General features: G+C 42.6%; 1 protein-coding gene across 1 annotated transcript; it reads right to left on the bottom strand.

Annotated features, from left to right (window-relative positions):
* Positions 1-6,427: 6,427 nt before the first annotated feature.
* LOC100879344 (transmembrane reductase CYB561D2) lies at positions 6,428-11,958 on the bottom strand. Its single transcript, XM_003704303.3, has 3 exons — positions 11,683-11,958; positions 10,264-10,534; positions 6,428-9,410 (listed from the first exon to the last, which is right to left on the bottom strand). Exons 2-3 carry the CDS (start codon positions 10,519-10,521, stop codon positions 8,910-8,912), a joined length of 759 nt encoding a protein of 252 aa, XP_003704351.1. The 5' UTR covers positions 10,522-10,534; positions 11,683-11,958; the 3' UTR covers positions 6,428-8,909.
* Between the last annotated feature and the right edge of the window lie 358 nt (positions 11,959-12,316).

Raw genomic sequence — 12,316 nt, 5'->3', positions numbered from 1 at the left:
AAACTACGAGGAAAATAACGCGAGCCGAAGGAACACAAGAAATAAAGTTGATTAGCACCGATGAGGTTTCTCGCGAGCTTTCAAGAAAGATTGTTCCTGCCAGATGCCATGTGCTTGTGTTTTATCACTCGAAAACGAAACACAGGACAATCGTTGCGTTTCGTCGAAACACCTCAAGCGTTCCGGAATTTCTCCTTTCCGCACTTTTACAGCTGAAAATTCCTGTGCCGTCGTTTTTCAACCACCCCGTATGTGTGCACATCCGTTCGCCGTGAAATGTACATTCTTTATAGAACGCCGGCAAACCGTGGGGCTGAGTAAAAATGGAACAACGTGGGATCAATATTGAGCCTGTTAATGCTTATATCTGGTCTCGTACAAAAATAATTTCCACCGTGACCGAAGAGACCATGGAGAAAACGGAAGGTTAAATTAGATTTTCGTCGTTGCAAAAATTACTCGATTTTGTACGTTGTATCGACTTCGCGGTATCGGCAATCGTTATCACCGTTTTACGCTGTATGACGGCCATCAAGAGGGTTAAAAAAAAAACTGAAATTTAAGAGGAAAGTTTGCTTTTACGTGGATGGACTTTTATCGTCGGTATCGCCTTTATTTCGCTTTCCACCCCCGGTTACTCTTCGATGCTACACGCGACAAGGACGTGAACTAATCTCGTTGGAAGCAGATACTTTTAAATAAATGTCTTCCTGTAAATGTATCCGGGAAATTATACGTGGCCCTGATGCTATCGTGTTTGCTCGGAGCGTCGCGAGATGCTCCCTCGGAACGGAAGCTTTTTAATAAAGACTTAACCCCACCGTTTACCGCTGAAAATTCCTTTTCCGGTTCGCATCGTGCGACGGCACAAAAGCTGCATGCCTATGCTGTTTGGATTTTTCGAACGATATCAGGCGATCACAGGCTGTGGCAATAACGACCACGTGATCGTGGACAAACACGGTTCTTCGAATTTCAGAAAACAATTTTTAAAAGCATTCTCTCGTTATGAAATTTCGTTGGCTGGAGAATCGGTTCACGTCTCTTATTAAATCTACCGACAACTTTTATCCATTTTATTGAAATGCCATTAAGGTTTTTTTATTCTTAGGAAAACAGCAATATCTCGTTAAATTAACTTGCGCGATTTTGCGCTTACGATTGATAGAATTGTAACCGAGAGTTTCATTTAACGTGCGCTGCAAAATTATTCATTTTCACGTTGTAATTGGTATCTGATAGAACGAAAAAACCCGATATTTAATCATGTTCGCATAAAATCGATCTTTCGCTCTGTTGATCTTTTAAACGTAATTAGTAATACGTTCGTGGAACAAGAAATATGACTCCATGTATCGCGATATGTACACTTCAATCGAATTTAGAAGAGATACGACTACCCATCCGTACCATTCATTTCATGTCCACAAACGCTAAAATGAATCAATTAAATAAATGAAGAACTCCTAGGTTTCAATGAAAATTGATCGGTCGAATAATCAGGAAAAGAAGAAATTTTTATGCGAAGATAAATCCCTCTCCTGTTACCGGCATCATCCACTTTCGCACCACGCGTTTCGTAACAAAGTCCGACTATCACTTTCTTCTTTTCTTTTTATCATAAATTACATCGTCGGAGTGGTCGAAGATGACGAGGAGTTCTCAAAGTGGAAGACTTGCCCGTACAAGAGAGAAAATGGGATAAGTTGGATCGATGGGGCAGGATATCAGGCGAATATCGTGGGCTATGTGAAAACTACTGTGAAAAGGTAAGTTACTTAAAGAAGCAAGATTTCACCGCTTTTCTAACCGGCTACGAGCCACGCAAGTTTCCGATTCTGGCTTGATTGCATAAGGCCGGATTTAAGGTCGGCGAACGAAGTTTCAAGTGTAAAAGGGTGCTTTAAGACTGCGGGCTAGAATTTTTCGCGGCATCAAAGATACGTGCGAACTTTCCTCGGTGACCGAGCTTAAAGTTGAAGAACTACGACCGTCGATCGTCGTTCTTGTTCGATCTGAAATGGCACAGCCCAAGGTTTAAAGTTCTTCTTACGTAAATGAACGTCGCCTCGTGCGGAAAGTTTATCTCAAAGTCGTGTCTTTTCCTTTTTTCTGACCAGCGGACGAAGAAGATTACGAAGGAACGAGACAACACAACGAGGTCGTTTGTAAAAATGCGTTTCCTAGCTATAGTTTCCTCTTGGACAAGTTTTTCCTCGTATTGCCGCCGTTGCATTTTCCTTTCTATCGTTATCGGAGCGTTCTAAGAATACCGATCGCGATATTACTTGTTGATATTGTGGGCAGAACGATCGAACGAGGGGAAATCCTTGCCTCGTTTCATCCACAGGGTGTTCCCCGAGTTCCCTACCTTCTCTGCGGTCTTTCGTAACGAGTTCGTAATTTATTACGCGATGTATAAGCATCTAAGCAGTTTTCAAGCGGAAAAGAATCGAAATATTGTATGACATGGAAATATTTGTTGCGCAACAACAAAAAAGCCGTTCAATACTGGCGAACAAGTGTTTGCATGTAATTTCAACGAGGAAAAAAATATATAAAATAAAAGCTCCAGATGAAAAGGTCAGGAGGTATACAATCCGTACACGTTCTATTTCCACAGAGGAATTACACGCGTGTAAATGATTTATATATCCTATTTCCTGTGGTAAAATCAATTTCTCTGGCGTTACAACGGAAACGTAGTCGAATATTTTGTCATGCAGCAGCATAGAGTGAGCGGCGAGTGAAAATAACCGTGGGTGCGCTCACGGACAAACGAAAAACAGCGGATAAATGCGTTCCCAGGTCCATCAGAATGGCGTGCGCTTAATGAGTTTAAAATCTGGCTTTGACCCAAAATCATCCCCCTGTTCGAGCTTTTCAACCATATTAATCGCACGCACCAAAGAGATGAGACGTTTCAAATGTTTCTTTTGCAACTGATATTATTGAATGTTTCTGTTTGCAGGCAATATGCTTTTGAAATTATATTCCAAAATTAAACGAATATTTCCCGTTTAAAATAAAAGCATTAATATTTACCGCGTGCGGTCGATACAATAAAAAATAAAATAAAATTGTTTCAACATTCGTCCGTTATTCGATACACCCGAATAACGACCCTATTTATTAAAATCCACAAGCGTTTAACATTCCATTTCCAACGATAAATAATTGTTCCGAATCCTTCGTACCCTCGTAACTCCTTTCATGATCGTTTCGCGTTTATCGTTCTAATAAACTGGCTCCTCGAACGCAACCGACGATATATCGAGCAGTATTTCAAGGATACACAATTGGCAGAAAAGAGTCTGAAATACCATCGAGTCCGCGAATTGAATGTACGACGAAAACGCTCAAAGCACGTCGATATTCTGTTTGCAAACCCCTGGTGGAAAGCGTGACCCTTCAGCCAGCCTCTTCCAACGATTGACGTTACTTCTATTAACCCGGGCGAAATGAAACATAACCGTTTCACCTGGTACACCGCTATCGTCCCGTCCAATGTCCGGTAACTTGTGCTCTCACGGACATAATTCAACCGCGTATACAATCGACCCGTGCGAGCGTGTAATCTTGCGTACGTATGCTACCGTTCATGAATATACGGTCACCAGTTTATACTCCATAATGTTTCGTTTTTACCGCAAATGGAAGTTTTTGCATTAATTGGCTTCTTTAATAATCTCGAATCGCCATTATTCAATCGTCCGTTCTTTAATTCCCCGAATAACGACCCGGGCTTTTCGCTAAGCTGATTAATTTTAAATTACTTTCTCCGATACGCGAACATTTTTCGTTCGGAAATTCGACTGTCTAAATTCAGTCGAGGCGACTCGTATACGTAGCTACGGATCACGATTGACCGGGTCACCACCCGCCAGGGATTAATTATTTAACCGGATCGAATAATTTATTTGACTATTAAATCGATATAGCGCGAACGATGCTTATTACTCGGAAAACACGGATTAAATGTCATACAAAATATTCGCTAACCCGTATAATCGGTATTGTCGCGAATTAATTAAATTGTCGTCACAACGGTAGATTAAGGTGTATTAATCGGCAAGAGCGGAGGATGAGCCGAGTTGGTCAAGGAATTTAGGTGAAACGAACAAGGGGCGGAACGGGGAGAGCTGAAACGGGTTCATTGAGTGAAACGGGCAGGTAGGAAACGGACAATGTAAACATAGCGTCGAGAGAATAATCTGATTTTCAACCCGATAATTTACTCTGTTTAGAGACATTTATGCATTCAAGCTTCAAACTTGCTACATGTTCTTACTCTTGAACGATAGTGTACGCGTCTCGTCACATCGATTTGTTCCATGCGAAATTCATGACAAAGGTGAAGTTACAAATTTCGATTCGTTCAAATATTTAGTTCTGCTGATACGATTCACGCTTTTAAATACTCACGATGACATTTTGATAAAAGAGTGTATATGGCAACTCCCCATATATATAAAATTCGAAATAGAAAATATGCAACTCCAAGTTCAAGGCCTGTTCTTGTCCAAACAAAGTGATCTACATAGTTTTTGAAGTACTACGGTTCCCAAAATAGACAGGCATCGGTTGCGCAACGTTTCTTACGGATTCCCTTTTCGGCCGCGCGGTGATGCGCTTTCGTTCGTGGCTTTTGATTTACATTAATTGATTCCGGCCGATAGTATGGGTCCGGATGAACGATAACCATGACGAGATTCGATCTACCCATGCATATGTATGTATACTCGAGGCTGATCGGCGCTCCGAGTAAGAGGGTGAGGGATACAAAAGCGGATAGCGGGCGATTTACGAGGAAAAAATGAATCGACTCCGTTGGCAATATTGTATTCTGTTCGCGACAGAACAAAAGCGCGTTTATTACGCGCCTCATAACGTATGTTAATTAAGAGGCTAATGAACACATTGTCAAGCGTAATAGTTAAAAAGAGCTCGTTGTTTCGTTATTACCCGGCCGCATTGTAGCCATTGTTCGCTTAATTAACAACGATCCCGTCATCGTTACAACGTCACGTATCGAGGCTTTCTTGTCCGCTTTCTTTTGTACCGAAATCCTTCTCGATTAATCGATCAACTCGTCAGCCATCGAGATATTTCATGGAGGATTACACGATCCTCCACGCACGTTGGTTAAAACGAATCTCCTGAAATACAGCCTGACCCCCATAGACTATCTGTATCCAAAACCACACTTATTGGAGAGGAACGTCTAGCCAAAACCGATGAGAAATTTCCTGCCGTTAATTCTCGTTTTGCCCGTTCTAGGATTAACAATGTACATTCCTCGTTCGCGTGTACAGAAATTTCGGAATCGTTATTATACCGTGCCACGGTGGTGTCGACGGTGGTGGGAGTGTTCGCGAACAACGACATCACGCAGTTACGTTCGATCGAGCGGAACCACGGAATTTCGCAGTGGCAAACTTCCGTCGTGTCGTACGTGCAAGATAACTTTGTTTCGCGCGCTGTATCGCGTCGCTTCGTTGTCGGATATGGATGATAAAAGTTCCGTTCGATTCCAGTTGACCAGCAGCCTATGCAGACACGCGCGTTCGCTCGTGGTTAAAGCCAGACGAATTGGGGAACGTTGGGGTTAAAAATGAACGAAATGGTTCGCAGTTTTTTTACTGCAAGCGTAAAGTTACACTTTCGGAAGATTATACCTCGTATTTTCTCTGCTCCTTTTTTAACTGGATACAGGTTGAGCTGACCGAAGACGATTTCGTCGATTCTATCGGCGAGCGTTAAAACTGCGGTCCATCGATGCGGCTAAACAATACACTCTGATCGCTGGAAAATGGTCGCAAATGCATCAGCATAAATCGTCCACTCGATGGAGCCATCGGTAGCGACAAAAAAAGAAGAAATAACCGGGGACAAAGGCGGGCGAATATTTTTGGAAAACCGTAGATTAAGGTGGGGGAACCCATGCGTATGGCAATAATGGCCGCGAACGTCGGTAGTAATGGTAACTACTGTATGGTCGACCGTTCAAATTCACGAGTAAAAGCACGTTAAATTGCCTTCGACACGCTTTTTATGTTCCCCTGCCGTTTTGTTTTCTGCCATCCTCGAATTGACATCGCTTTGTATAATACGTGGTCACCGCGGGACACTGTTTTACCGCCGTTAATTCGTGATTAATTTGCTCGGTCCGTTCCGACCGGTTACCGCTTCGAATAACTTCGCCGAAACTTTTTTACATCGTTGTTGGCGAACTCTTACCGCGCTCGTTTCATCGATCCTCCGAATCCGGTTACCGTTTTACTTTCCTTCTACTCCGCTTTTCCTTTTCTCCCCTACCGAAATTCCATTTAATTGTTCAACTTTGACAATCTTCGAAAGAAATTGTGGGCAAAACGAGTCGGTGTCGGGGACAAAGGATGGCGGGTTAATATGAAAAATTCAAACGTCTGCACGAATTTAACGCACGCGTCGTGAATATTTAATGCATTATAAGTTCGTCGAGGGATCCTGAATAATTCATACAATACGTGAACTACCCCGTTAACGGAGCTTAAAACTACATGCGTATACATACCTTCCAGTTCGTTGGAAGTCGCCTTAATATTTATATAATAACTTACGCCCACGGGTCCGTAAGCTTTATTCAGTTTTCGCGGTTCACAAACGCCCGATGTGTTTGACTTTAATTAAATTTTTACATTTTTCAAACCTGCGACAGCGCGTGTCTACGTATACGTGCGCGTGTATTATTATTTCGCTCGTTGCTCGCAAAAAGTGCTCATTAAATTAATCGTACGCATTATGGGAACAATGATACGGGTTTACAATTTAATTAAATAAAGTATTACCGAAAGCGAACGCTGTTACAAACGATAACCTTATGGATCAGTAATTTTATTTGCTCGTACAACATCAGTCGTTTCGGAAATACGTTGATATGCAGTTCCCGAGCTCGATATAATCGTCGAATAATTTATTTTAATTCTTCAAACAGATTACTGGCAGAAATACCCGATGACGCATCGGCACAGAGTGCTTCTTAGAGAGCGCATGAAATGAAACAATTGCCATCGTACAAAAAACGCTCAAATATTTGACCGCTCGTTGATTATACGGGGGATACAAATATTTTGCGAAATTCGCTCCGAAATAACAACGCTCGCTTCGAACGTGGGTAAATCAAATTTTTGTCGATCCTCGCGGGACCATTTATCGATTTTTCAAAGTATATATCTCGAAAAATGATTCGGTTCGCCGATATCGGTGCGAGAGCTTAATACAGCCGCTATTCGAGTGCTCGCATTAAATTAATTTACCCCGAGTCATGAATTTCCCTTCTGTCACCAGCGAAAATAAGCTGATTTCCTAGAATAACGAACAGGGTCGTGAATTTCCTAATTAAATGCGTTCACGTTTGACTTTGGAAAACGTCATTTGCGTGCTTACTTAAGGCCGAATATGCATTCGCGTGTTTGCTGATACGCAACGCGCTGCTACGGTAAACTTCGCCTGTGTCTTTCAACTCGAAGATCAAGCGTTATTTGCAAATAAATGAATATCGACGTTTCTCGCGATCTTCTTAATAGTCGCAAATGACATTTTGTTAAGACGAGTAAACGCTCTTGTCAGGCTGAACCTTTAGCGTAGTTGACTTTCAGTCAGATAATTTTAACGTGTCTTGCTATTCACTTCCCTTTTCACTGTGGCAGCGTCTTAAGACTTTACTCTACTTGTCAGTAAATAACGAAAATTCTAAATCCCATTAATATCGATATAAAAATACTTTTTTATCCAGATTATACCGTACATCTTTTATCAAATTTCGTATTAACGAGATTAGTGTAATGAACAATATCGGGAGCATCGATCCCGTATCGCATAATCGGTTGAAAATTGAACGCTTGTTCGAATTTTGTTTCTTACAAGGGAAATCAACGCGTCGATCGATTCGTTGTCAGTATAATAGATATAATTAGCGCGAAACGTCTGCTACGCGATAACAGCAACGACAAGAGTGTCTATTTGCGCTATTCACTCACGGTCGTGACACAAGAATCTCTCTACGCGACCGCTTTTGAATCGCCGCTCGAACGCCCACTAAACGTCGACGATAAATATTCGCTATGTCCAAGCCTAATCTCTGTACATATAATTGAACTATGATGACGCACCGTGATCCCATCGTTCTCTGATACAACGAGTATTTTCCCCACACGATATTTCAGGATTCCCCGCGTAAATCTCTAGGTCGCGTGCTGAATTTGCTTTCCATATCAATACTCGCGACAACTGCTTTACTGACAGCATCGCCGATGCCAGATGTTCAAACAACCTATAATTACGAATGGAATAAGATTCCGTTCGAACAGTCTTATCTTTAGCTACGAGTTTTCTCGCTACACCTATCGCAGAAACGGGAACGTTTTTTGGGGCAAACACGGTCTACCGCTTCTCGATACTTTTGCTAATGTCCAACGAGTTAATTGCCGAACGCTTTTAAGTAGTTACCAACAACGTAAATTTAACGTTGAAGCGCTGATAATCTGGAATAACGAATTTTAGAGTTAAATTGAGCAACTAAATGATTATAACAATGTGCCGCACTATGCACGACCACTTTCACTGCCGTAATTAACGTATTAACACGCGTTTTATCGCGCTATAATATTCCGAACACGATTATCCAGAAATTATTCAGAACACGATCGTTTCATTTTTCAATTTAAGCTTCCCACTCGCTACCTCGCGTAATTACTGTTGTAATTAAAATTTCCTGTGCGAATTTGCTCTTTGACGATTGTTCACCATTGACATTTAAGCTGATATCCTTGTTTAAGAATCTATTCGATTAAAAATGCCAACTATCCGGTGTTGGTCCGAAATGCCTCTATTACCCGTTTCTGTCTCCACGATCTTCGATGCTCGATTTATCGAAACATCGTCATGAATTGTTTGAAGAGCGACGGCAGAGCTCCTCTCAACGAAAGTATCGTGATTAACGCGGTAACGATGATGCAAATTAGCTGGATATTAGGTACGTTAGATGTTTTGGGCAACCAGCCCTTTTTGTAGCCGTAACACTGCGAAGCCATGCCCAAGACAAAACAGCTGATGCCCAAGAAGTTGTGGCAAAACTTGACGACCACGGGTCTGATTACCGTGCGAAGTTTCGCGGCGACGAGGACAGGGTATCCAAAGGCTACCAGAAAGAGCATAACAGCTATCGACGCGATGCCGAGGATCGCGTGGATCGACTTGAAATGAAATGTCTTCTCCCGATACATCACCACGGTACCGGCTACGATGCAGATCGCTCCGAGTAGCTGCAGGACCCAGTGAACGTGGCTCTTGGCACGACGCGTAAGAAAGTTCGTCAAGCTGCTTTCATCGGCTAGCACGACAATGGCCTCTGACATCAGTAGGACGTACTGAAAAGGATAAGATCGAGTCGTCAGAGGTCGAGGAAGTTGCAGTCGTTTGGCCAAGTCGTTAGAACTTCTTTGGCCACCTCGGTTACACCCTTTCTGTACGTTTGGGGAAAAGAAAGAACGTCTGGCTCGGGGCTGACTAGCTGGCGCACGGTCATTCTTGAATTTCGATTTCGAGTTCCGACTGGGAGGTGTGTAACCGGAGAAATAAATGGTGCAATTTGAATCGCAGCTAGATCGACCCTCGAACTTGCAAACGGGACTTCTGGGCAAGGTTACGGGATCTTCTTGTGCAACGATTTTCCTTTTGAGCGTTCTTTCCGCCGATTAAAATTGCTCGCCTCGAATTCTAGCTTATACAAAGCCGATTTATAGTACCTTCCACGACGCGAAGGAATGTCCTTCGACGAGCTCGAATAACGTTTCAAATTATCGTGACATATATTTCGAACGATAGCGGATCGATCGTTCATCAAACTTGTCCGAACCGATAAAAATCTTATCCGACCACTTGTTTATTGTTAAGAATACCGTTCGAACGCTGGAACAACCGAATTCGTGTGAATAACAGTTTTTGATAGTTTTATTTGAAATTTTGTCACATGTAACAATTTTCGCGTTGAGGTACGAGCATTCGCGGAATTTTATCGGGATATAAAAAGCTGATCGCCGGTGTCAATTTATTTTGAATTCAAAGTCAATAACTGTGGACGTAAACACGAATCAATTTCACGCAACAGTTTGCAAAATCTCGGTCTATCGAATGATGTAAATAAACTCGGGAAATTTCTAACTTAGTTAGAAATAATGCGTGACCTAATAGTTCGCCGGAGAGTATAATCGATATACGTACCCCAAGAGTGCAAAGAGCGACGTGCAGAAGCATTACGGTGCTAGACTGTATCGAATAGTAAAGAAGACAAACTGTCACACCCACGATGAGTACATGGTTAATAAGGTCTACCGCTGTAACGCATGTGCCGTAAATGCTTCGCCTCTCGCTAGGGGTTTCCAAATTGGTGAAACTATTCGAAGAACTCGATGATGAAGCTGTGTCAACCTTTACGCCCTTCAATTGGAACGATGACGTGCTCGCTTCCTTTCCCTCCATGTTTCTGAAATACCTACAAAGTTTCGAGTATGTAATTACTTACAAACACTTGCAAAGTTGCCGACGGATCGTGGAAAACTTTGTCGGGACTAATTTTTAATCAAACGATTCGGAGCTTCGTATCGTGTCTTTATACGCTGTGGCATTTCATCGTACTTTAATTATAAATAAAAATTGGTAAATCCACGAACCGTAACGACGTTAGAAGTTTCTTCTCCTGTAAGTTTACTTTTTACTTTCTTTATTACGCATCAAAGTTCTAGCAACCAGCTGAAAACTGTTTAGTGACGGTCAAAGAGTGTGGCCGTAAAAGTAATTACTAGGCAAGATAATGGGAATTACAAAGGGGACGACCCGGTATTTGTGTCGAAGTGATTACATCTGGGAGCGCAGAGGTACTGACCCCTTTAAAATCGGGCTGCCGATCGAAAGGAAACCAAAATGAGTTCGTCGAACCCGGAAAAAACGAAAATACAAAAGGTCGTATCGTGCAAATAAGAGTAATTGATGCGACCCGTTCGATCGAACGGTTTTATCGCGATCGAGCAGCGACAATCTTGCAGATCGAGAAAACGGGGACATTTCTATCTCGCGACAGAAGCATGATTTTCGTTTTTACTCGGTATAAGCTCTGATCGAGCGGACCGAAATCGGTAAATAAAAATAAAGCAATTTCCAAGCTTCGAAAGACGGGCATAGCTAGGTATGTATTATATGTATGTATGTAGCGTGTTGCACGACCGACTGAACGTTTTATTTCGATTTATTTTGTTCACAATATAGTTCGTTAGCGTGCTTCCTCCGTCTCGACTTTTCCTCTCGTTCGAAGCGCCGGCTGAAACTCGGCAAGCTTGCCCGTTTCCACGACATACCGTTAAATTGTTTTACTGGCTCGCCGTATTAAGCGCAGTATCGGCCAATCGGTTATCCCCGCGATGAGATTTCTCGAATGCTATCGTTTAATCGAATCGCACGAAATTCTCCCCGAAGGATTCGCGACAGGGTAACAATTACTCTCCGGTGACTTTCACGCATCCCCACGATCGTCGTCGTCCGCGCGAGTCAAAGAGACGGAAAATTTTCACTCTTCGAAACTTCAACCGGGCGAGCACAAAAAGCAGAAATTTCACAGAATTTTAAACGACTCGTTCGTTAACTCACCAAACAACTCTCGGTTCTTCCTGCAAAATTACGAGGAATTCTTTCGTTAAATCGTGTGCACCGTTCACCGTGCGTTTCGCGGACGATTTAACAGAAATAAAACGACACGATCCAAGTTATCGCCGCGAAGAACGTGAAAGTTATCGATGACGATCCATGTACGATCGCTTTCATACTAATTGAGGAAATCTGTCGATCGAGCGGAATACCCCGCAATATTGAACATCTCTTTTTTCCTTGACGTTCTACACTGAATCGAACCAGATAATTGGAACGTTGGTGCTGGAGCTCACGTGACCGCGACACTCATTAATTAAAAGCGGCACAGGCTACGTGACGCTGATAATCAGATGTCATTTTTACACGAGAGATCGCGTCGAGTTGCCGTTCGCTATATTGGTCTCTCCTCCCTCTTTCGCGGCCGCGCGCGTGTTCTATTTATCTCTTTTCTGCCTATCCTTCTTCTTCCTCGGCTTCTTCTTCCTCGGTTTGTATCTCTCTGTTTCCCTTGTTCGTATTGTTCCGAAAAGTTTACTCTGTAGCGCCAGGTGCGCGGTCAGCTGCGAGCCAGTCGGAATTTTCTATGCAAATTGGATGCAATTTCGGCAAAATCAGATTATTGAATTTAGATTCC

Source organism: Megachile rotundata, chromosome 6, assembly GCF_050947335.1.
Source record: "Megachile rotundata isolate GNS110a chromosome 6, iyMegRotu1, whole genome shotgun sequence".
Taxonomy (NCBI): domain Eukaryota; kingdom Metazoa; phylum Arthropoda; class Insecta; order Hymenoptera; family Megachilidae; genus Megachile; species Megachile rotundata.
This window is presented reverse-complemented; position numbering and strand designations above follow the sequence as displayed.